Below are 22,502 nucleotides of genomic sequence, written 5' to 3'. Positions count from 1 at the left end.
AGAATAATTGTGTCTTAATGTGGTTCTTTATAGGACTTTTAATATCTTACCAAAATGAAGACATGTTATACACTGCAGTATATGAGCAAAAAAATATTGAGCTTGAGAAATTTATTATAACATTTTTGTTTTAAGTTTTGAGTTATGAAGCCATCCATTATTCTTAGTATAAATGACTAAGCTGTCATAAAATCAACCATTTAAGTCAACCATTAAAAAAATAAATTATGTTTGCACACATGCTTTTAAAGTATACAGTTCACTGAACCCATTATTGACATCTGTTACATAACTGTTACTTTGATTATTCCTCTTAAACAACATACCTTTCAACATTAATTCAAATCAAATAATTATTGACCACATATCCAACATAATAGAACCGAAACTGTTTTGGGGTGGACTATCCCTTTAAAAGCTCAAAAGCATAAAAAACAGTGAAGCATGGATGACACTTGACTTTTCCTAAATTTATGAGAACCGGTAATTAAATAGATATCAACTTCAACATGTTCAAATGTCCAACATGAAATCAGAGGACCCAGGCATGAAAAATGAATATGCAAAATATTTGTTTTACTGCATTTTACCAAAGTCCTTATGTGGTAAAACACAAACACTGTTTTTGATTACACCTTTTTCAACAGAACACAGCTGTGTGCTAAAACAGAGGGCTGCAGTTTCAATGTGGGATTTAATTAGGATTTTTTTTGAAGGCAATATAATTGGAACGTTTTTCAGTACCTATAATTATTTATAACAAATGGGTCTCTGGTGAAGTCCATGTCAACAGATACACCGCCGCGATCGAGTCCATGTGCGAGCGAGTCTCTCTCGCCCTCGATATCTGAAGGCACCTCCTTCTTGCGCCTCAGGTTTGCTTGATAAACCTCAGCTCCTCAAACCACCAGTTACTCCTGCACAGGAGAGAACAGTACATCTGAAAGCGCCGTATCGAGCTACAGTCACGGACACAGGGTTCGCGCCAGTCATACACGGTAAGATGCGCGTGAGCAGAGTTTCACAATGGGTTTTAATTAGGGGAACTTAGCGAAACATTTAGCGTATTTGTTTCATGGTAAAATGATCTTTACAATGTGGCATTAGGGATTCAGTCTCCTTCAGTTATGGGTGCAGAGTGTCTGAAAGATGTTGCATACTTTCGAAGTCGTACATGACATTGGAGACTCCGATGATGTTCGGTTCAGATCGGATCAATTGGTCAGTGCTGTCAGTAGGCATGATCATGGTTATGATCATATCTCTGCATTCTATTCTATTCTATTCTATTCTATTCTATTCTATTCTCGTGCACTGCTTTATTCTGTTATTTTCTATATTGAAAAATTCTGGTTTCTTATGGTGTTCTGTTATTTTGTTGTCATATTTTATTCTATTCTATTCTATTCTATTCTATTCTATTCTACTGCTCTGACCTGTTCTTATTTGTTCTATTCTATTCTATTCTGTTCTGTTCTGTTTATTCTGTTTTCCTGTTCTAATCTGTTGTTCTCTTCTGTTCTATTCAGTTTATGTTTTGTGTGTGAGTGTGTGTGTGTGTACTTGGTATTCTCTACTTTATGGGGACTAAATGTCATTTTTTGTTGGCCCCCATGAGGAAAACAGCTGAAAAATCATAGGATATGAGGATATATATATATATATATATATATATATATATATATATATATATATATATATATATATATATATATATATATAAATGTAAAAAATGCATACAGTTTCCTGTGTACAGAATAAAAATCATGTCTATGGAGAGTCCCCATAAATGCTTTTTTTTTTTTTTTTGGTGCATGATTGATCATAGTTCAGATATGAATATTAGTGTTATTAGCAAAGTATATTGATCAAATGAATTACTATGTCATCTCATTCTCATTCAAGACAGAAAAGAAATGTTGAATCTCCGTACACCAGAATGCGCTACGGTCACGTAGCCATTATTCATGCTTTTGCATTTATTACTGTGGAAATATGTAAATATCTTTCTCATCTCAAGCTAATGGCTCTTTCAGTAAGAGCCAGCCTCTTAACACAAGTGCTTGGCTCTGAAAAAAACACACCAAGTCATTTCCATCATGTGAATATTATAAATGCTGGATATTCAAAACTGGTTTGCTGTGCTCATTATAATTGGGCTGTGTTTCTCTTCAGAGCTGTTTCTCTGTCGTCATAAATGCCTAACAACCCAAGGAATCAAAGACAGATGCAAACAGTGAAGCATCGAAAGCTTTGATTCACATGCGCTGTCTTCACACTCGCTGGTGAAATGGGCAAGCGCTGCTTTTTCATTATAAATGTTATTTCACACTCAACTCATTATCACCCGCCAAAGACATGCAAACTAAAAACACCTGTTACATAAGTGGTATAAAGTTATAAATAAGTGCATGAGGAACAAATGTCAGCTATATGTTTTGATGTTAGTTTAAGACTGACTGCAGATCAGTTCAGCTTTGGCAAGGTTTGACAATTCGTTGTGTTTGCTTATTAATACAAAAATACTAGTTTATGTAAGTACCAGTTCTAGTTTAATAATACAGGTTTTGGAGGTCTTCACAGACAAAAGGTTTCAGTAAAACAGGTGGCATGACAAAGAAAAATGTATTCTCATTTCATATGGTTTATCATGATCATATTTTGCCTCATAAAAATAAGCATATGTAGCCAGATTCATAAGTCATCTCGGCATTGTTAAAAATAGAATGCGTATGTGCATCATCTCAAGAATTCTTTGTTTTTTGAATTCTGAAGCCAGCTTTGGGAAACCAGTTTTTATTAACTGATCTCTTGTGACCTGAAATGGATAATTTTTAAAAATGAAGTTTTGCTTCTGAGGTCTAGAACGGTTTGACTCAAGTCTTTAAAGGATTAGTTCACTTTCAAATTAAAATTTCCTGATAATTTTCTCACCCCCATGTCATCCAAGATGTTCCTGTCTTTTTTTCTTCAGTTGAAAAGAAATTAAGGTTTTTGATGAAAACATTCCAGGATTTTTCTCCTTATAGTGGACTTCAATGGCCTCCAGACAGTTGAAGGTCAAAATTGCAGTTTCAGTGCAGCTTCAAAGCGTTCTACGCGATCCCAGACGAGAAATAAGGGTCTTATCTAGAGAAACCATCAATTTTAAAAAAAGATTAAAATTTGTATACATTTTAATCAAAAATGCTCATCTTGAACTAGCTCTCTTCTTCTTCTTCTTCTTCTTCTTCTTCTTCTTCTTCTTCTCTATTTGAATATTCCAGCAGTATAGACACTGCTAAGTGTATTACTGCCCTCCACAGGTCAAATAAACTAAATGTTATATACTTGCACTAGCATATTGTATATGACAATTTAATTCAAACTTTTACCTGTAGAGGGCAGTAATACACTTAGCAGCGTCTACACTGCTGGAATATTCAAATAGAGAAGAAGAAGAAGAAGAGAGCTAGTTCAAGATGAGCATTCATGGTTAAAACGTATACACTTTTAATCTTTTTTTAGAAAATGAGCGATGGTTTCTCTAGATGAGTCCCTTATTCCTCGTCTGGTATCATTTAAAGCCCTTTGAAGCTGCACTGAAACTGACATTTTGACCTCCAACCATCTGGAGGCCATTGAAGTCCACTATATGGAGAATAATTCTGGAATGTTTTCATTAAAAATCTTAATTTCTTTTCGACTGAAGAGAGAAGGACATGGACATCTTGGTTGATATGGGGGTGAGTAAATTTTCAGGATAATCTGAAAGTGAACTAATCCTTTAAGTCTTGTTCCTTTAGGTTTTTTATCACTGAGTTAGTTTTGGTTATAGAGAGGTAGTAGCTGTTGGTTTTAGTATCAAAATAAGGTCTATTAGCCTTCTTGCTAGTTTTCTATCTCTCTGAAAACTGAGATGCTATAAAAGTCTGAAAGTGAGATGGCTGACAGAGTGCACCCATGATACACCTTTCATCTTTGACACGTTCAGTTGATGGCTGCCTCTCTGATCTAAAACTAGTTTGTTTGTCTCTCCCTTATCATGTTGAACAGTAAGATTTGAGAAGAGGAAGGACTGCAGCAGCACTGAAGGAATTTTTATAAATTCTTTATATAAAGTGACTAAACTCAAGTGAGATTTTAATCATGTATAATAAGTTTACAAGCATTCAAGGTCAAAAACACTTAATTTTTCTCACAATATCCATTGCAGCATCAGCTCTTTCCTCAGTGTCTGAAACAGTTCAATCAAAGATCCGGTCTCTCTAAACCCCTCCTTTATGAGAGCCTACTCTGCTCTGATTGGTCAGAATGTCCCGTCTGTTGATTGGTCGACCGCTTACAGCACGTGTCGGAAACCAAACACTCAGCACTTGATAGACAGTGATATGAACAGTAATGATGGCATCAGTTTTACCGTACAGCATGAGTCCTCATCCTTTGGAAGTGCATCAAAGTAGATTTGCTTTCGCAGTAGAAAACTGCATTTTCTTGAAATGTCAAAAACACGAACCAAACTCTTCCAGTCTCAGCTACAGCTACAGTGTTTGAGGGTCAAATTAGACGTTGTTCACGAGCAGCCAATGAAGACCATAATATGCACATTTGTTACAAACCTGCGTATGTTTGAGCAGGAAGAGAGACTGGAATTACTGACGACTCGATTCAGGCAGTTCAGAATCGATTCTTTCTTTTGGAAGACAATAACTATATTTGTCATGCACTTTGATCATTCACAAACAGCTATATTATGAAAGGTCATATATGAAAAAGCACAACAGGGGTAATTTAAGAATAATCCAAAAAGCATCTGGTTCTTTACTGGAAGTAAAGAGTTGTTCATTGACTTAGATTTACTCATTTAATAACCTAGAAATAGTCCCCCTGTAGTCAATAACTTCATCCCTTAAAACTCATCTTTGATCATCATTTTTTTCCTTTGAAAAAAAAAATCTTCATGCGTTAAAATAGCATGAATATAACTCTACACCCTTGCTTCAATTATTATATGTGGATCTATGAATATGCAAATTAGCCCCGCCTCCACTGACTCAGAGATCCACTCGGTCAACTTGCTGAGGTAAACACTGCACAATGGTATCGTTTTTTACAATGTTGGACACATAACAGTAATTAATTTGATTAGCCTTTTGCTTGACTATGTTATCAAACAACTGATAATGTGTTGCTAATGTTACACAAACCATGTTCCCGTTCGCAAGTCAGACAGCTGCCTTCTAACAATCGGTATCCTTACAAACGCTTTGAACACCTTAATGTCAGTGGAGAAAGACATAGAGTTCATCATAACATCGTAATATACATCATACACCCTCTATATTGCTAAATCTACATGATTTTTTATATCAACAGAAAATATACCAGGATATATTCTCTTGAGACTCTCCTGCTTCAGAGCGGTCATGGTTAATGAAATGCTAAAGCCCACCGGCACGTTGACATGATTGGTTACAAAGTAGTTTGTGACGTCACAGACACCAGTGATTTCAAACCGTGTTTTTGAGACTGTCTTTGGTTTACTGCAGTTTTAAGGAGAAAATACTGGAGACAGCAATGGTGTTCATATGAATTTGGTTTGTCTTAAAGCATATTAAAAACACCACATAGACATATAAACAACTTGATTTCCACCACAGGAGGACTTTGATATTTTTTTATGTATTTATTATTGTTTTATTTATCAATTTATTATTCATTTTTACATAATATTACGCAATTTATACATTAATTGTAGTTATTTATTATAATGGTTTATTTTAATTATTATTTTAAATATTTCTTTTTCATTTGAACTTTTGTTTGTTTTAAATCGGTCAAAATCCTAAAACTCTCCAGAATCAAGGACAAAATCCCAGATGTTAGCGGTGTCACATTTCTGAACCCCTCTGTTTAGTAAAGCTCATGCTGTTTTTCTTCTAAATAAATGCTCAGCAGGCACAGAGACATGGTTAAAACTTGCTGTATTTGAATGCAAATCATGATTTTACCCTTTACAATATAAAACAACTAATGCATTTCTGTCCACACATCACAGCAGGCCACTGTTCATTAACTTTAATAAAACATGCATGTTTTTCATTCGACTGGAGCCCTGTAGGTTGTGCCACATCTGAGAACTATCAAAGCTAAAGCTCATCTTGGATCCCTCCTGCTATCACAGGGTGTGTTTGCCCGTGGCAGGCTCTGTTATAAATATAGGCGCTCTTTGCCTTATGCATGCTGATGCACAGGTTTTTGAAGCTTGAGTGTTGGCAAAAAAAGTTGTGGCATGTTTTCCATACAGCAATTCTGGAATAACAGGCACTGTCACTTCTGTCTCCAAACACAGGTACAGTTAAGTTTCAGAAAGATAGGCATGGCTTGTGGTAATGTATTACAAGTAGGCAACTTTGAGTTTCAGCATTACTTCATTTTTCTTTCTTAGTCATGAACTCACGCAGCACCTCTTAAAAATTCATACCTGCACTTCTGGCAAAACAGAAGTCTACAGTCAACAGGGACCTGCAGTTTTAGCTGTTCTCAGCTATTGCGCCAGCACAGCCCCGAATGAGCTGAGAGCCCTGCTAGGAAATTCATCTTTAGGTAGTTTTTGGGAGCACGGCAGCTGGTTTCTGACAAAGAGATCTATAATACCTGGAGAGATCCGTTAGCATTCTCATACATTTCAATACAAGTTGTTCGACTGGCACAGAACCCCTGGAAGTATGAGCTAAAAAAATCTGCCATCTTCTTTCAGAACTTTTTAACTGTAAATACTTACATAGTTGACAGGAAAATGATGGCCCCCTCTCCAAAATGAATCAGGCACTTGTAAAACATCTACTATAATGGAACATTAAAGGATTAGTTCACTTTCCAAAAAAAATTTGATGAAAAAAAAAAAAAAGATGTTCATGTCTTTCTTTCTTCAGTCGAAAAGAAATTAAGGTTTTTGACGAAAACATTCCAGGATTATTCTCCATATAGTGGACTTCAATGGCCTCCAAACAGTAGAAGGTCAAAATCATTTGTGTTTAGAAAGCATATACAGTTTTAGAAAATGAATCGTTTCTCTAGATAAGACCCTTATTCCTCATCTGGTATCATTTAAAGCCCTTTGAAGCTGCACTGAAACTGACATTTTGACCTTCAACCGTTTGGAGGCCATTGAAGTCCACTATATGGAGAATAATCCTGGAATGTTTTCATCAAAAACCTTCATTTCTTTTCGACTGAAGAAAGTGATGGCTAGACGACTGGGTCAAAGCATCTCCAAAACTGCAGCTCTTGTGGAGTGTTCCCGGTCTGCAGTGGTCAGTATCTATCAAAAGTGGTCCAAGGAAGGAACAGTGGTGAACCGGAGACAGGGTCATGGGCGGCCAAGGCTCATTGATGGCTGGGCCGTGTGGTCTGATCCAACAGACGAGTTACTGTTGCTCAAACTGCTCAAGAAGTTAATGCTGGTTCTGATAGAAAGGTGTCAGAATACACAGTGCATCAGTTTGTTGTGTATGGAGCTGCATAGCTGCTGACCAGTCAGGGTGCCCATGCTGACCCCTGTCCACCGCCGAAAGAGAAAACAGGAAATGGTCTAACCAGATGTAGTTACGTGAGCCTTGAACTGTAAAAAAAGTGCACTCACGTTGTATTTTTTTTTTCTTTATCAGAAAGGTCATCTACCAGAAGGTGCTAAACCATAACAGATACAGCAAATAACCAGCTAGGCCCACCTAGAAACGTTAACACGTTAAGCTTACTGTTACAGCTGTCTGAAATAAGTCAACAGCATATCAGGGCTGACCAGAAGTCTCTTTCCTCCATGTCGTCTGTTTGAAAATGGAGGAGTCATGGAGAACGATTCAAGAGCTCTGTGGGGAAGTTGTTTTTGAGGTTTTAACCTTTGTGTGTGCAAGCAATGGTGCATCATGTGCTCTTTTTCTCGGATATTGAACAGAGTGTCTCTGCTTCATTTCAACACACTGTCACAGGAGGAGATTCATTGGCAGAGTCTACAGCATCCTAATTGAAAACAATCAGTGTCCTTTATAGAGGGGCGGTTAGAGATGGGGGCAATAATGAGCTTTATTACCACTTATCAGCCGTATGTGAGGTACATCTGGGCTGAAACTCTGTGATTGATTTACTGTCACTTGTAAGTTAACTGCAATAACCCTTCGGGATCTATGTTAATTACACTTAAGCTAGTTATTTCTATTTAGATGGATTCTCCTATAAAGGGCCGATGGTGCGTTTCTTCAAGGGAATGATGAAAATTGCAGCATTTATTTGCCCTCAATCTTTCTTCCCCAAAAGAATCTTCACGCTGCTCATTTCCATAATCATTAATGACCAAATCATTTATTAAATAATGCTGATGCTAACCCTTGTGAAAAAGTGTACTCAATTTAAAGACAATTAAAATCTTTAAAGTATATATAAACTGTTCTTGCAGATAATATACCATTAATTAAATAAAAGGCTACTTGAAGAGAGTACACTCTCATGAATGTTTCTCAACACACTTTAGTACTTTTTTAAAAGGTGCACTTTGTAATAATGTCAAATTAAAAGTTTTTCTTTAATGCAAGTTTTAATGAAGTACACTTATTTTGATGTGGACTTGCATACTAAAGCACATGTAAAATACTTGATTATCATTTTAACTGTAGTATGTTGTTTGATATTACATTTAAAGTTAATATATTTTAAATGTACTGAATTGCAACTTCCTTCTTACAAATGTGTAATTACAAATATATTTAAATACATGATAAACAAGTTTAAATAGAAATGACACAGAAGTATATTTTAGTTTACCACTGATTGTCAGTCTGTTCGGCAGAACACTTTTACCATATTTCAAACACAATCATGAAACTACATTTAAGTTCTACTGAAGTATGTCAAAAAAGCACTAAGTTAAAGTATTTGCATTAAATATAAATAAACTATAATACATTTTCATTTAATTGTAAGTAACATGCAATCAAGTGTCTGAAAACATTACACTCATTTCACACTTAAGTATAGTGACGGTTATGTTCTGTTATGTAGACTTTTATTTTGACATTATGTTTTGTTTCCATTAGTTCCTGTTTCTCTGCTCTGTTTAGTTTCGGGCTCCATATTTACTCATTACTCCCATGTTAGTTACCCATTACTTTCACCTGTGTCTCATTTAGGCTGCATCCGAAAGCTGAAAAATGCTGCTTCGGCAGGCAGGATACAGAGGTAGGAAGGCACTAAGGCATGTCCAAATGCAATGATTGTATCACTTCCTGTCTCCTGAGATACCTTCATCTGATCGATTTTTGAAGGCAGCATAGTTGTATCCTTTGCTGCCTTTGATATCCCACAATCCTGGGCTTTCCATTCTGTGACACTAAAAAAATATGGCGTCTTAAAGTTACGGCTGATAAATAGTTCATGTGTAAATGTACATTTTTTACCTACTTTTTCACTTTTGGTGTCCTTTCTACCAAGAAATTAGTATTGGAGTAATTCAGTATTTGCTTAGTTATCACCACAGCACCCCATTTTATTATAATAATATTATTAAAATATTATATTTTATTATATATTATTATATTCTATTATATTTATTTGCATAAACTGACTTACATGGGTTCGTTTATTTACTTGTATTTGTGTGCTGAAAGTGAAGTAGTTTGATGAAAAAACAGGCGAGAGCCTCCACAAAATCCGAACGAAAGTGGTCACAGAAGATGCATTTGAAACGCGTGATAATACCTGGTGTAACGGTGGTGTAATGTGTCTTGGCTGACCACTTGTGATAGGTTCACTGAAATCGCTTCTTATTACCAGATGGAAACAGGCTTTCTCTCTCGCTTGCTCGATTTCCGGGATATTGTATATAACTTGCGCCTGTCAGGGAGCAGCTATCAATATGCAGGAGACTCCCGGATCTTCCAGGAGAAGTGGCATGTCTATGTTACACTGCCTCAAAAGTCTGTCAGAAATCAGCTTCATTGCATCATGCATCCAAGCTTTATAATGGCAGTGAGAAAGATCAATGAGTATGAAGCTGAAGAAAGTGCCTCCATCCATTCCACATCCATCCATCATAAACATACTCCACACAGCTCCGGGGGTTAATAAAGGCCTTCTGAAGCGAAGCGATGCATTTTTGTAGGAAAAATATGCATATTTAACAAGTTATGAAGTAAAATATCTAGCTTCTACCAGACCGCCTTTTGTATTATGCTTACGCAGAAAGTGTAAAACTCTTGCAATTCAAAAAGCTTACGCTACATCCTACGCCTTCCCTATTCAACTTATGGAAAAAGCTTAACTGATGCGACGGCAGTTCCATTTGTTTCGTAACTTGAATATGGAAGGTGGTCTGGCGGAAGCTAGATATTTTACTTCATAACTTGTTAAATATGGATTTTTTTTACACAAACGCATCACTTCTCTTCAAGGCCTTTATTAACACCCCGGAGCTGTGTGGAGTATGTTTATAATAGATGGATGGGGAGGGAAGCACTTTCTTCAGCTTCATACTCGTGACCCCTATTCAATGCCATTATAAAGCTCGGATCCATCAGGATATTTATTAATATTTCTCAGATTGTGTTCATCAGAATGAAGAAAGGTGAGTAAAGCTTGGGCTAATTTTCATTTTAAAGTGAACTAATCCTTTAAGAATAAGTACACTGGATAACTGAATAAAGCATATGAAAAAAGTTGTCTCAGCCAATGAAACCGCTTTGGGGTTCAACAGGGAAACGACTCGGCAGAGGGAGAGAATAAACACCGGCCTCACCGTGTGTGTGGATTCAATGAAAAAACTACAGCAATCTCAAAATGACAAAGACTGCAATCATAAATCAATTTAAATGCACATAATCTAATGAATTATTCATTAATGCCAATCACAGCTATTATTGTTATGGTGATTATGTAATGTCTCAAGCTTTATGCAATAATTGCATCTGGTGTCTGCTGTTAAATGTCATTTGGCTGTTTGAATGCAGAATTACACTCTTAATGCATTATTTCTCTCCTGTCCAATCAAAGCCTCGGGTCATTCGTTTAAATCAGGGACGTTTCACTGATTTCAAATACTTTCTTCAGTAGGGTGTCTCATTTGTAATTTTAACTTTTAAAGACTGCTAATGAGTGTGCCCTTTTTTCCAGCGGTCATGCAGTGATGAGTAGACTCGGAGATGGACTGCGAAAACTAACAGGGCAATTTCTTTGCAATTCTGTTTGCTGCAGTTTAGGTTATTAATTGTTTGGAATATTCATATTGTTGTATATAATAATGTATTTACTATGATTGGCTAAGTATTTTCTCAGCCAAATGAGAGACAGGCCAAAGCGAAAGGATGTATTTTTCTCCGTAGCCGTATGTATTTGAGCTGTACTGAAGTCTCACTCTGGCTTGAGGAAATCAGATGGGTTTAACACAGCAGGATTCTGCTCATAATTAGATTCCCATTGTTAAACCTCACTGGCTTATTCATCACCTGCCAGTGTGCTTATATGTGCAGGCTCAGTAACTATTACTGCAAAGCCAGAGCACTTTAAGAAATCATCAAGAAAAAATGTGTGAGACAGATGGAGAGAAGGAGTGCTGCTGCAAGTGCTGCTTTAATTATCAGGTTTTCTGCTCGCATTTTTTGACAGAGTTTCCCAGTATGGATGTATGTGTTTTATGCCCTTGTGCAAGTACAAGACTTTTGGAGCAACAAGTGTGTTGCTCAGTGGCACTTTGGTGCAGTGGGGATTGAACGGTAGCATCCCTGAGCTTTAGTCTCTACACCATCCCTGCGCTTCCATAAGAGTTTCATAACAAAGTTGTATAACATCACGTAAGCATCTCTAGTCTGTTCCAGTTCTGTGTCAGTTACTGAGGATGCACCAGTAAAGATTATTATTATATAGTTGCTTATTTTTAGTGTTCTGAACAATAACTGATCTGATGGCTGATATTATACATTCAATAAATAGGCTATTGTTTATTATTATTCATAATATATTTCCTAATTTTTCTGCTGTTTTTTTGTTGTTGTTGTTAGTAGTAAAAATGGCAGATGGAGCAATAATAACTGACATGATCCATGATATCATGATATTTTTAGTGATATTTGTAAATTGTCTTTCTAAATGTTTCGTTAGCATGTTGCTAATGTACTGTTAAATGTGGTTAAAGTTACCATCATTTATTACTGTATTCACGGAGACAAGAACCGTCATTATTTTCATTATTAAACACTTGCAGTCTGTATAATTCATAAACACAACTTCATTCTTTATAAATCTCTCCAACAGTGTAGCATTAGTGTAGCATTAACTCATTCAGAATCAAATGTAAACATCCAAATAAATACTATACTCACATAATCCAATGTATGCATGCAGCATGCATGACGAACACTTTGTAAAGATCAATTTTGAGGGTTATATTAGCTGTGTGAACTTTGTTTATGCAATGATAGAGTCGAGAGCTCGGGAGGGGGCGGAGAGCGCAAGCAATTAAAGGGGCCGCAGCCTGAATCGGTGCATTTCTAATTATGCCCCAAAATAGGCAGTTAAAAAATTTTATTAAAAAAAAAAAAATCTATGAGGTATTTTGAGCTGAAACTTCACAGACACATTCAGGGGACACCTTAGACTTATATTACATCTTGTAAAAAAAAAACGTTCGATGGCACCATAATATTGTGCAAGGAGACGTGAAAACAAGTCTTTATTAATCCATAATCCGACCCCATAATCGTAACTGTGTGAAAATGATTAAAAGCGCTTTGCTGTTTAAGAAAAAAAAAATATTAGCTAAAATAATAAAACTATAAACGTTTGATCAATGATCAAAGTTTTTAGTTTTATTATTATAGCTAACGTTTGATCAACGTTTGATCAATGATAAAACGTTTTTAGTTTTATTATTATAGCTAATTTTTTTTTTTTTTCTTAAACAGCAAAGCGCTTTTTATCATTTTCACACAGTTACGATTATGGGGTCAGATTATGGATTAATAAAGACTTGTTTTCACGTCTCCTTGCACAATATTATGTTATGACTTCAAAACGCTTTTTACCATAGTGCACGATTTGTAAACAAATATATTTTGGACTTTGCATCGCTTAACCAGCTCCGTATGTTTCACTTTTCTGACATAAACTTGCTCGGTAGCTCAGCTGATACAGAGTTGTACTTAAAACGAGGAAGCCTTGGGTACAAATCCCGTGAAAAATGAGTCTCGGTAAAAGAGCTCAAAGATGAGAGATCAAAACAAACTAAAACGTCACGATTACGGATGCTTTTTATGTCACGTTTGTTTTTGTTAAGACTATTGGGTAGGTTTATTTCAAATCAGAACTGCGGTGATTCGTATAAAAACCAATGTCATAAAAACGTACCATATTCATCTTTATCTGTTCCGGCAAAAAAGTGAACATGCTTTTAGCGCCACTCAGTGAACATTTCACATCGAAATTACAGTGATATGTACGTATTGGTACGTATTTTGGGACTCGTGAAAACATTCCCACGGGTACGTTCCCACGTTTTTCTAATGAGACCAGGCTCAAAAATGAAAATTCTGTCATTTATTACTCACCCTCATGTCGTTCCACACCTGTAAGACCTTCGTTCATCTTCAGAACACAAATTAAGATATTTTTGATGAAATCCAAGAGTTTTTTTTGGTAACGTAATTACCATCATTTAAGGTCCAGAGAAGTAGTAAAAACATTGTTAAAATAGTCAACATAACTGCAGTGGTTCAGCCTTAATGTTATGAATAAAGTTGTTATTGTTGAATAAAGTCGTTATTTTTGTTTTGTTTTTGCACGCAAAAAGTATTTTCGTCAGTGGAGTCATGTCGACTATTTTTAACAATGTATTTACTACTTCTTTGGACCTTGAATGTGGTGATTTCATTGCTTCCTATGGGAGATTAAAAAAAAAAAACTCTCGGATTTCATCAAAACTATCTTCATTTGTGTTCTGAAGATGAAGGAAGGTCTTACTGGTGTGGAACGACATGAGGGTGAGTAATTAATGACAGAATTTTCATTTTTGGGTGAAGTAATGCTGCCTTCATGAGCTATCGGAAATTTGATAATTCCTACTTCTGAAGTCGTAATTACGAGCTCATCACATTCAAATGGGAGGATGTTCATGTGCAATTTTTACCTAGGAAACACATATTTATGATAATTCTGAGAGCATGTGAAGGCAGCATAACCCATTAAATTGTAAAAAGCCATTATATTATTTTGACCTATTAAATAACATTTTTGTTTGTGTCTAAGAAAATATATTGATTAATGGCCTTTATAATAAATAATCTTTTTACTTTGTATGTTTTTTTTTTGTTTTGTTTTTTTCCCATGGGATAAGAAATATTTTTGATTAATATTAACTCAAAATTTAAGGTTTGAGTCAAACCATAAATATAATTTAAACAAATAAAAATAAATAAATTTGGCTGTAAGCAATAAAACATGTTTTTTTAAGTTAGTCCAAAGTATAATGTTTTTCCTTTATAGATAGATTTGTGAAGTCAAATCATATTCATGTTGTTGTGTTGTCTGGATAAGATTCCTCTCTAGTAGAGTTACTGAACTGAGTGTCTGTTATTATTACAGTGTTGATATTTATATATTTTTTCACTGTTGCTGCATTAAAAATTCATAATACAAGCTGCAATCAGAATTAAAATTTATGAGGCTTTTTTTTTTAATTTTTTTTGCCTGCTTGTGATGTATTTGCCCTTTTTGGGGTGTTAGGTAGACTGCCCCAAAAAAAAGAGATTTACCAGAGAATGTTTCATAATTCACTACTTTTGTGTTGTATGTGCTGAATACAAAGAGGGAGATGAAGAGAATACGTTAAAGTAATGAAACGACTAGAGTCAAAAAGAACAGAACAAAAGAAATATCAAAGAAGAGAACAAGACGCCTCTGTCTGTCCCATTTCTCTATAATAAGAATATTTTTGTGAACAGAAAGATAAGCACTCAGCTTTGCTTTAACACAGATCACTTGAAAAGGTCTAGATTTTGTTCTCATTTATGACAATGTGTTTCTCAGTTTTACGTGACTGTACGAGACAGGGACGTCATGCACCTATTTTTAGCATCTTGCCACTAATTTGCCTGTGTGTGTTTGAATGAAATGAGGGGTGGGTACACAGCAAAATCTCCAGAGTTAAATCAGCTCTGCTCAGAGTACACATGGTCCCTCTCTAAATAGTGTTAAAATAACACTAAAGCAGAGTTAAAGTTAATGAGATAATTAAGCAATTAATTAAGTGATGATTGTGTATTAGTGATGAACACCTGCTGTTAACAAGCAGAATCACTGAAGAAAAGAGAAACACAAGAACTACAACTGACTTCAGTCACAGCCTTATTAATTGCTTAATTATCTCATTAACTTAAACTCTGCTTCAGTGTTACTTTAACATTATTTAGAGAGGGACCATATGAAGAGTTTGGTTCCAAAACGCGATAAATGCCATTTTCAAAAAATTGAGTTTCTGCCAAAATCAGTATTGTATCTGGTCGATATTGAAAAGTCATTTATTAATTTTGCGCAAAATGCGATATCCGTCATGTTATTCTGTCATGTTTTCTCCCTTTCTTCCCAAAACATGACAAACGCCAGTCTCCTTTTTCTGCAGAACGCGATATATCCGCTCTCAACCAATCACAGCGCACCATTCTACGCACTGTAAACATTAAAGGCTTTTTCAAAAGCCGTTTTTAATACCATCGTACTCTGCAAATGTGTTTATTTAACCGTGCGGTGGCGCCAGATACTCTTTAATCCGTAATGACAAATAATTCATAACATTAACAAGATGACCATTTTGGGAGCGACGGCTGAATGTATTTTTAGAAAAATGGCTGAATATAAGATAAATATTGTTTAGACTTTGTCATATATGTGAATCAACTTACTTTGTTGTGTATTTTCAGTTTGAAAAATAACTTTTATATTGATGGATTAATTGCATTTTGAAAAAAAAGTGTCATGGATTTATTGCATTTTGGGGAAAAAAATAATACATTTTTATAATAAACTTTTTAAAATCAAAATGTAGATTTGAATTTTTAATGTTTTTATATCCAAAAGATGCTATGTGAAAGTTTGAAACAGAAAATAGGGGTTTTCATCTTTCTTTGTAAAGAAAACACCTTTTTACTCAAAATAAGCAAAATGGAGTTATTGCGTTTTGGAACCAAACTCTTCATATGTACTCTGAGCAGCGTTGATTTAACTGTGTAGATGATGCAACTTGATTGGACTGACCAAATGTATATTTTTTTATGCAACAGCATTTTAGAACAACAGTTGTTTTGTTTGTTTTTACCTATAATCATGAAATTTAATGATCACAAATTTCTCTTTTTGGATATCTAGAGGGAGCAAATGCTCCAATTTGAATGAATCCAAGTGGGGGGATTTCATATTGTTGTCATGTTTTACAACTTTGGTTTTTCTTCTGATCCTGAAAGCTTTTTTTACATTTTTTTTTATCATTCTGTCCACAGGTTTCACAGATCATCAGTTCTGTGGTATGCCAGAAAACAAGATGAGACAACTCGGAAACTAAAAGAAAATTGGTGTTGGGAAGGAGCAGTCTTACGCTTGACATTTCCACTTCATTTTCTCACTTCCCTGGAGAGTAAGCCAGACAGAGCGGTCATCATACATTTCAAGAGACTCAACTGCAACTGAGCGGCGATGGAGCGGTCTCATCTGAACAACAGCTCTGGGTCTTGGTTATTAGAGGATCCCGTCTGTCCAACCTCTCTCAGCAGCACCACTTTCCTTATTGTAGCATACAGCACCATGTTAGCGGTGGGCCTGGTGGGCAACACTTGCCTGGTCTTAGTCATCACACGACAGAAAGAGATGCGCAACGTGACCAACATCTTCATCGTCAACCTCTCATGCTCTGATATCCTTGTTTGCCTGGTGTGTTTGCCGGTCACCATTATCTACACCCTAATGGATCGCTGGATTTTGGGCGAAGCTCTGTGTAAGGTGACACCATTCGTCCAGTGTATGTCCGTCACAGTTTCGATTTTCTCCATGGTTCTCATCGCCTTGGAAAGGCACCAGCTCATCATCCATCCCACCGGTTGGAAGCCAGTCGTCAGACACTCCTACCTGGCTGTAGCGGTTATTTGGATCGTAGCGTGTTTTATCTCCCTTCCATTCCTTTCCTTCAACATCCTCACAAACTCGCCCTTCCACAACCTCAGTCTTCCCTTCAACCCCTTCAGCGATCACTTCATCTGCATAGAGCAGTGGCCGTCTGAGGGCAACCGGCTCACTTATACCACAACGCTGCTGCTGTGCCAGTACTGCTTACCGTTGGCGCTCATTCTAGTCTGCTATTTCCGCATATTCCTGCGTCTCAGCCGGCGTAAAGACATGGTCGAAAGGGCTCGAGGTGGACGGCAGAAAAAGGCCAAAGGCTCAAAGCGAGTCAACGCCATGCTAGCCTCAATCGTAGCAGCTTTCGCCCTCTGTTGGCTGCCGCTGAATGTTTTCAACACAATTTTTGACTGGAACCACGAGGCCATTCCCGCATGCCAGCATGATGCTATTTTCTCAGCTTGTCACCTCACCGCCATGGCGTCGACATGTGTCAATCCAGTGATCTATGGGTTCCTGAACAATAACTTCCAGAAGGAGCTGAAATCGCTGCTTTCCAGATGCCGCTGCTGGGGGCCGCCCGAGAGTTACGAGAGTTTCCCTTTGTCCACGGTCAGTACGGGCATTACTAAAGGCTCCATCCTGAGCAATGGCTCCACTAGCACTTACCAACCGCACAAGAAAAACAGTTTGGAACAGAAAGAGGCCATTTAATGTACTAGAAGACGATTTTTACGTTTCTTCAAGCACTCAGAGATGGCTTGAGAACACTGTCAGCCAATCTGTGCAAGTTTCATGACGGAATTTGAGGTGCAGAATCCCAATTTGGACAGTGAAAGTCTGTGATATTTCAAGATTTAAAGATGTCCACTTGTCTTCTTTTAACACGGAAATGGTCTGAAACATATAAGGAATGGTTAATTGTTGCTGGGATCTGCAGATGAGGACCAAGTAAATTGTGTTGATGTTTTAACCACTGCTGAAATGGCCAATTAAACATGTTGGTGTTGTGCTCATTATATGGTGAGTTCTCAGTGGCACAGAAAACTATTTTCCCTATTTAGAGCAAGGTTCTCTCTCTGAGACGTTATAATGAAATACTGAGTGAAGGCCTTTTCTTCTCACTGTCTTTGTCCAGGTTAGGCCTGTGGAGGAAGTATATGACTTAGTAACAGCAAAAGACATGAACTATTTAGATTCTTGTCACTATTAAATGGATAATTCACCTAAAATACACATTCAGTCATCATTTACTCACCCTTGTGTCATCTGTGTGACTTTCTTTCTGCCGTGGAACATAAAAGTAGATATTCTGAAGACTGTGTTTGTCGCTCTTTTCATGTAATTGCAATGAAAGTGGACTGAAGCTGTCAAAAAGGACAGAGAAACACTATAAAAATATCCTAAACCTAGATCGTATGACCTGTGTGCTTTGTTCCAAGTCTTCTGAAATCAAACAATAGCCTTGACAGGAAAATTATGTCATTATCAACTGAAAATCTTCCCCGTAGTCAGCTGTTAATGACTCCAGATCCAGATCATTATGTTTTGGAAAATGGATCAATCAGACTGCCATTTTGATCCATTTGGATTCAATGTAAACATCTGATTCAAAATAATGATTCATTCTCTCATAAACTCTTTGAACATGCTAAAGGAGCGCTAGGGCGGATGACTTAAATTTCTGTCTGTTTCTCATCCAGAGCTATCATTTGGCTTCACAAGACCTGAAATACAGCACATGACTCATATGGACCACTTTTCTGATACTTTTATAGTACTTTGTTGTCCCTTTTGAAGCTTAAAAGCTTCAATCCAAATTTGTTGCAACTGCATGGAAAAAAACAACCGTTCTCCTTTTCTGTTTCATAAGAAAAGAAAGTAAATGGTATGGAAGCTTGTTTTTGCCACGGAATAAAACAATTTAAAAGATAATTGTCACTTTTTATCTCGTAATTCTGACTTATTTTTTCCTCAGAATTGCGAGATTTAATTCTGAGGGAAAAAAGACTGACTTTTTTCTCAGAGTTGCGAGTTTATATCACACAATTCTGACTTTATAACACACAACTGAGATATTATAAAAGCCATATCGCAAGAAAAAAAGTCAGAATTGCCAGATAAAAAGTCAATTACCTTTTTTATTTTTTATATAATGGCAGAAACAAGCTTCCATAAATTTAAATTTGGAACGACATGAAGGTGAGTAACTGGTGACACAAATTTCAACTATTTCTTTAAAGGAAGGTGCAGAACTAGCAATATGTGTATAATGTGTACATTTGAAACACATATAAGAGTTATTTATAATAGTTATAATCCAACACCACGACTATATAAGCACATTGTGTCATTGATTAGGATTAGAATGTCTGCTCTTTTTAAATTGATATGTACTATAATTTACACATTTTGTTGCTATGTGTGACAGCTGTAATGTGTTTCACTGCTCTAAATGTTAGTCAATATAAATACGCTGTGTCCTCCTTTGCCAAAGCTATTCAAGTGAATTATAGATTAAGTTCCTCATTTGTACTTTCACTGAGGCTCAAAACAAAGCAAAGTGCATGCAAGTAATATCTGTAATATGTATATGTGGCCAAAACGTCATATCATTTTATTTAGTTATTAGAATAATAACACTTTGAAACACTCTGCAAATGTCAGACATCTAGTCACATGTTGGAAATGATCGATCAACTTTATTTGAAGTTTCTGGGCTAGTATTCCGGTCACTAATTTACAATTAAATTGGATTAAGATTACTAAAATGCCACTTATCTTAGTGTACCCTTGTGAAAAAGAAGTGTGCTTAACTGTATTGAATGTGAACTTGTAATGTACTTTAAATTGTAAAAGTGTATTTTTAAAACAACTGAACTTGCAGTTAATATCAATTAAACAAAAGGCCACTTAAGTGCACTTGAAGTATGCTTTCATGCTGTTTCTTAACATACTTAAATACACTTTTGTAATGTCAAATTAGAGGTTTTGTTTTAAACTAGCTTTTAATCATCATGAATCACTAAAATCACATAATTTTGTTGTGCTTTAAAGAAGTACACTTATTTTGATGTGTTGACTAACATACTAAAGCACATGTAAAGTATTTGATTATAATTTTAATTGTAGTGTGTTCATTAAAAATTGTAACTTCATCATTACAAATGTGTAATTACAAATATTTTAAATACATGACCTACAAATTTAAATAGCAATGACATTAAAGTCATTACTTGTCAGTAAATTTGGCAGTAGTGTTTATATTTCAAAGACAATAGAAGTATTTATGAAATGACATATAAAGATGTACTTAAGTCCTACTTAAGTGGGTCAAATAACACACAAAATTTAATATAAATGCAAATTATAATTATATATATTCATTTAATTCCAATTAACATGCACTTAAGTGTCCTAAAACATTCAGTTCAATATATCCTTATAAAGTCTACTTTTTCCATAATAATTCCCTTTTTTAAAGGTATGCTAAAGTGTTCTTTTTCACAAGGGTATACTTCGACATGGATCATTATACACTAATATCTTGCCATCCTTATGTTTTTATACTTTTGAAATACCTATATCTGTTATCTGTCACTGTATTGCCAACCATAACATGTTGTTATTGCCCTGTCCCAAATGACACCATCAACCCTCGCAGTCCTCATAGTCAATGTTTTGGCGGCACAATGCCACATAAGCTGCTAAAAAGTAGCCTGCTGTGAAGGCTTCGCAAAACGACACATAGTATCGTACTAAATCATGAAACATGACAAATGTGACACCTCGACAAAAACTTGTGCATCATTTGGGACAGGGCCTAAGTTCTCACTGATGATATCTAGCTTGATATTAATCAGATATTTCCTCTCTGTTACAGTTCAGACCATAGAGAAACACTGCTCTTATTATTTATTAAGCAAAGCTGTTAGCACTGAGAGCACATTGACTAGCGTTTGTTCGCTTTTTTTCACATGCCGTGTAGCTCTACATGCTTACTTTTATTGATTTTATTCATTGTGTTTTGCTGAAATGGTCCATGTTGTTTTTAAGGCCTGACTGAATGGGAAGATTTATGCTTTAACTATACTAGCTTGAGTTTTTCAAAAGCATGGTTGCATTGAGAGTTTCTGAAGAGTGAAAGGCATTAATGTGTAGCCATAAAAACATTGTAACCATTCACCTGGAAAAGTTTAAACATTCAGTCACCATTTAAAAAGATATTTATGGTGTGATACAATATATTTCAGAAGCATCAACTCTTGGTGAGTAGTTTTCCTCTCTCTGTTTCTCTCTCTCTCTCTCTTCTTTTCAAACATTGGAGGGTCAGTTATTGACTGGAAAGCGGACAATGTGGGAAGCCTATATTTCAGCAATAGACCTTTAGAAAATTGCTTTGAGGTATTTATGTGAATCAATATTTTTTTCTCATTTTGCTGGCCACAATAGTGGCGTGTGCCTGAGGTCAGCTGGCTGTTTAGCATCAAGTTGGTATCTGGACTGCTCGCAATAAAGCATTTACAATAGACCTACCATAAACACAAAGTCATATACGGCAGATTTCCATTCGTGAGGCTGAAATATACAGTATAATAACGCTGTTTACAAACCCAGTGAAGTATTCAAAAATCACCTGGATAAATTGCAGCTCTCAACACTATACGCACCTAATTTTATATTATAACACAATACTAAATGTTCTTTTATATATCATTGAGCATTCACATCTGTATAATTTGTTGTTCAGGACAAAGGAATGTGTCATACATAGCTTACAGAAATGAGAAATCATAATTCATGTAACATACTCAACAAGATTTAGTGTCTTAAATCAGGTTAGGTAGTTCTACATGATCTGGAATCATTATTTGACTCATTATGGCCTCATTTCATAAGGAGAACCAAAGTCCTATGAGTGTCATTTTATTTTCTAGTCAAGAAAATTCAATTAAAATTCTGCCAAGCATGTGCTTTGGTTTATGAAGAATAGATGGCCAACTAATGTTCTCTGAAGTATTCTCAACGGTGTAGTCATTTGTACATCATTCATGTCATTGGATATTTGGTAATGATGTACATATAAAAAGGACCAAAGTTTATATCGAACTTCTATTGATGTTTTTCCTCAATTCTTGAATGTATACTTTCATGTATATTAAAACTTTTAACCTCTCTATATCTTGCACTTCTTTTGTGTTTGTTAATGCATGTTACTCATTTCTGAGAGCAGCTGATGCTTAACTTTAAATATGCTTTAAGTTTTGATCTGTTCAGTTAATGTTTGTAGATCTGCAACGGACACAGCACAGAGAAAGGCACAGACAGCTGAGAGAGAGAATGAATCCCCATCATATCTCACCATTAAGTGCCCT

At 35.8% G+C, this 22,502-nt stretch overlaps 1 protein-coding gene across 1 annotated transcript; it reads left to right on the top strand.

Moving 5' to 3' along the window:
* Window positions 1-359: 359 nt before the first annotated feature.
* On the top strand, window positions 360-22,236 carry npy8br (neuropeptide Y receptor Y8b). The gene is made up of 2 exons (XM_048210989.1): window positions 360-998; window positions 16,515-22,236. The coding sequence occupies exon 2, from the start codon at window positions 16,708-16,710 to the stop codon at window positions 17,839-17,841; it is 1,134 nt and encodes a 377-aa protein (XP_048066946.1). The 5' UTR covers window positions 360-998; window positions 16,515-16,707; the 3' UTR covers window positions 17,842-22,236.
* The last annotated feature ends 266 nt before the right edge of the window (window positions 22,237-22,502 follow it).

The sequence above is a fragment of the Megalobrama amblycephala genome, linkage group LG12, assembly GCF_018812025.1.
Source record: "Megalobrama amblycephala isolate DHTTF-2021 linkage group LG12, ASM1881202v1, whole genome shotgun sequence".
Lineage (NCBI taxonomy): Eukaryota > Metazoa > Chordata > Actinopteri > Cypriniformes > Xenocyprididae > Megalobrama > Megalobrama amblycephala.
This window is presented reverse-complemented; position numbering and strand designations above follow the sequence as displayed.